The sequence below is a fragment of the Penaeus vannamei genome, chromosome 17 (assembly GCF_042767895.1).
Source record: "Penaeus vannamei isolate JL-2024 chromosome 17, ASM4276789v1, whole genome shotgun sequence".
NCBI classification, from domain to species: Eukaryota; Metazoa; Arthropoda; class Malacostraca; order Decapoda; family Penaeidae; genus Penaeus; species Penaeus vannamei.
The window spans coordinates 34,297,732-34,300,231 of NC_091565.1; the positions used below are offsets into that span (position 1 = coordinate 34,297,732).

Genomic DNA, 2,500 nt, shown 5'->3' on the forward strand with positions numbered 1-2,500 from the left:
TTCTTTGAAGACACTCTTCCGTTAACTAGAAATATAGGTACATCAGCACAAAATAATCGTATATCTGTGTATGCGCGTGAGTGAGTGAGTGAGTGAGTGAGTGAGTGAGTGAGAGTGTGTGTGTGTGTGTGTGTGTGTGTGTGTGTGTGTGTGTGTGTGTGTGTGTGTGTGTGTGTGTGTGTGTGTGTGTGTGTGTGTGTGTGTGTGTGTGTGTGTGTGTGTGAACCAAGAAAAATATACTACTGTGTCCACTTCATAGGAAAAAGTGATTACCACTTATTTGGAAGCTGATGTGACTTACGCCAAGGTTGACACAAGAACTCTATGTCCTTAATATAAAAAGCACGGAAGAAGGATTCAACCCTCTTGGTAGAGAATGCCTGGAGTCCGATCCCTCCGTCGAACACTAATTCTTTTTACGTGGAAGATGCTATAAGGTCAGGGATGCGGCCCTATTCACATGGATTCAGATGAACAGTTTCTAATACTGTGTTCAGCCGTCATGTCGAATCTTGCACTTCTTCTTGCACTATATTCGCACTAATTAGATATATTTTGTAAGGAAAACGAGAGCAAGGACAAATAAAGTGTCGGGTTTCATTCCTCATTTCGGTCCGGAATGAAGCACTTTGAACGAAACTTTTTCCTTCCACGCCGCAGAGAACAAGGTCATTCCACTAGGGTCAAGCATCTCCCGCCCAACGCAAGTCCTTAAGTTCAGGCGGTTCCTTTCACTTGTTCCACCGAGGTCGGGAAAGTTCCGTTGCTCGGTTCCACTAAGGTCAGGCATCTCCCGTTCACTGAGGTCGGGCTCTTCCGTCCCCGTTCCAAAGGGTCGGGCGTTTCCGTTCACTAAGGTCAGGCGTCTGGAGTCCGCCCCGCCCAGGTCAGGCGCGGGCGGCTCACACCTGCGTGTCCAAGGGTCACACTTCGCTCTCCTTCGGGTTGGTCATGAGCGGCGTCTCGGCCGTGGCCTGCTCGTCCTCCTCGGGCACCACCGCGGGCGCCAGCGGGTGGCCACCGAAGCCGTGCGGGGGCGGCGCGGGCGTGGTGTAGGCGGCGATGCTCACGTCCCCGATGGGTATGCCTCCGGGCACCATGCCGGGGTTGCCCATCAGGATGGGCGGTCCGCCCCCGCCCATCATGCCTCCGCCCATCATGCCGCTGCTGCAGATGGGGGCGCCCGAGAGGCTGGTGCTCGGACACATGCTCGTGCCGCCCATGATGCCGCTGCTCACGGGCACGACGCCCATGGACACGGGCGGCACGTTGCTGGAGAGGCCGTGGTCGATCTGGGCGTAGATAGTGGGCTCCGGCTTCCGGCGGGGGAGGGTCCCGGGGGGGTACTGCCCCCCGCGGGGGAAGGAGAGCTCGGCATACATCAGCTCCCCGTTCTGCAGGGGGAAAGGGGGGTGCGTGAATGGTAGTGGGAGGGCGTTCACATCCGCGCGCGCACACGCACACGCGAGCACACACACACTCACACATTTTAAAATACGTGGATCCCAGGCTAATAAAGCTAAAAAAAAACAAAAAAACTTTTGAATCATATATATCTTTTTCAAATTTTGATAACATGGGAGCACATCCTTTCATCAAACAAGACCTGATTCCCTTTGTAAAGCAAGTCTTCCTCCAGCTTTAAAAAAGTGAACAAAAATAGAATAAAAAAATCCATTTCATTAGTTTCCCTGTATGTTCGACAAAAGCACTTCCCCTCCGATTCTATTTTTATTTCCCTAACAAGAAATATGACTCCCTACCTTCATTACTGCATCCCTAACACAATTTAAAAATAACCAACTATCAGTTAACAAGGGATGGTCCTTTTCTCTCTCTTTCATTCTCCTTTGGTCACTCTTGCATATACATACTGTGAATAAGGGTTGTACGAACCTGGGAAGTTGTAGCTGCTACTGTCCGTGGCGTCCTTGGGTAAGTACCGTATACGTTGCTAGGGTAGGGCACGGAGGCACAGATATGTACGCTCCCAAAGCCACCTTCTTCTGGAGTTGTGGGACTTTTGTTCTCCGTCTCGCTGTTACCTGGAGGGCGAGAGGAAGGATGTGTATTTGTTCTGCAGGCTGGGGAAAAGGGGGCTTTTGGGCTGTGTAGTAAGGAGTATTTTGTCAATTATGTTTTATGTCAATTTGCTTTTTTTTCTCTTTCCTTTTCATCGGATTTTCCGTTTATTTGGACCTCTTCTCTCTCTCTCTCTCTATCTGTCTGTCTATCTATCTCTATCTGAGAACAGAAATCCGCCTCCCTATTTCTCTCTATATATCTCTCTTCTCTCTCTTCTCTCTCCTTCCCTCTCCCTCTCTCTCTCTCCCTCCCTTTCCCTCTCCCATTCTAACCCTCTCTAATGCAACGTTATCTGCTGGAGAAAAATCAATACACGAAGGAATACCTGTCTAGAGAAGCCCACTTCGACACCAGCCCCACAACCCTTACCGTTCGCGGGAATTAAGTCCGGGTTCTTGTCGTCTAGGTCGCGCGA

The 2,500-nt window shown here is 50.5% G+C and overlaps 1 protein-coding gene across 1 annotated transcript in view; it reads right to left on the bottom strand.

The window, feature by feature from the left end:
- Window positions 1-2,500, bottom strand: part of LOC113824351 (nephrin-like) — a 271,405-nt gene that overhangs the window by 1,667 nt on the left and 267,238 nt on the right. The window contains exons 10-12 of the mRNA XM_070132278.1: window positions 2,455-2,500; window positions 1,897-2,045; window positions 1-1,394 (exon numbers count right to left, since the gene is read on the bottom strand). The exon at window positions 1-1,394 is cut by the window's left edge and continues 1,667 nt beyond it; the exon at window positions 2,455-2,500 is cut by the window's right edge and continues 782 nt beyond it. Of these exons, the coding sequence (XP_069988379.1) occupies window positions 924-1,394; window positions 1,897-2,045; window positions 2,455-2,500 (666 nt within the window). The 3' untranslated portion in view covers window positions 1-923. The remainder of the gene's footprint in view (window positions 1,395-1,896; window positions 2,046-2,454) is intronic.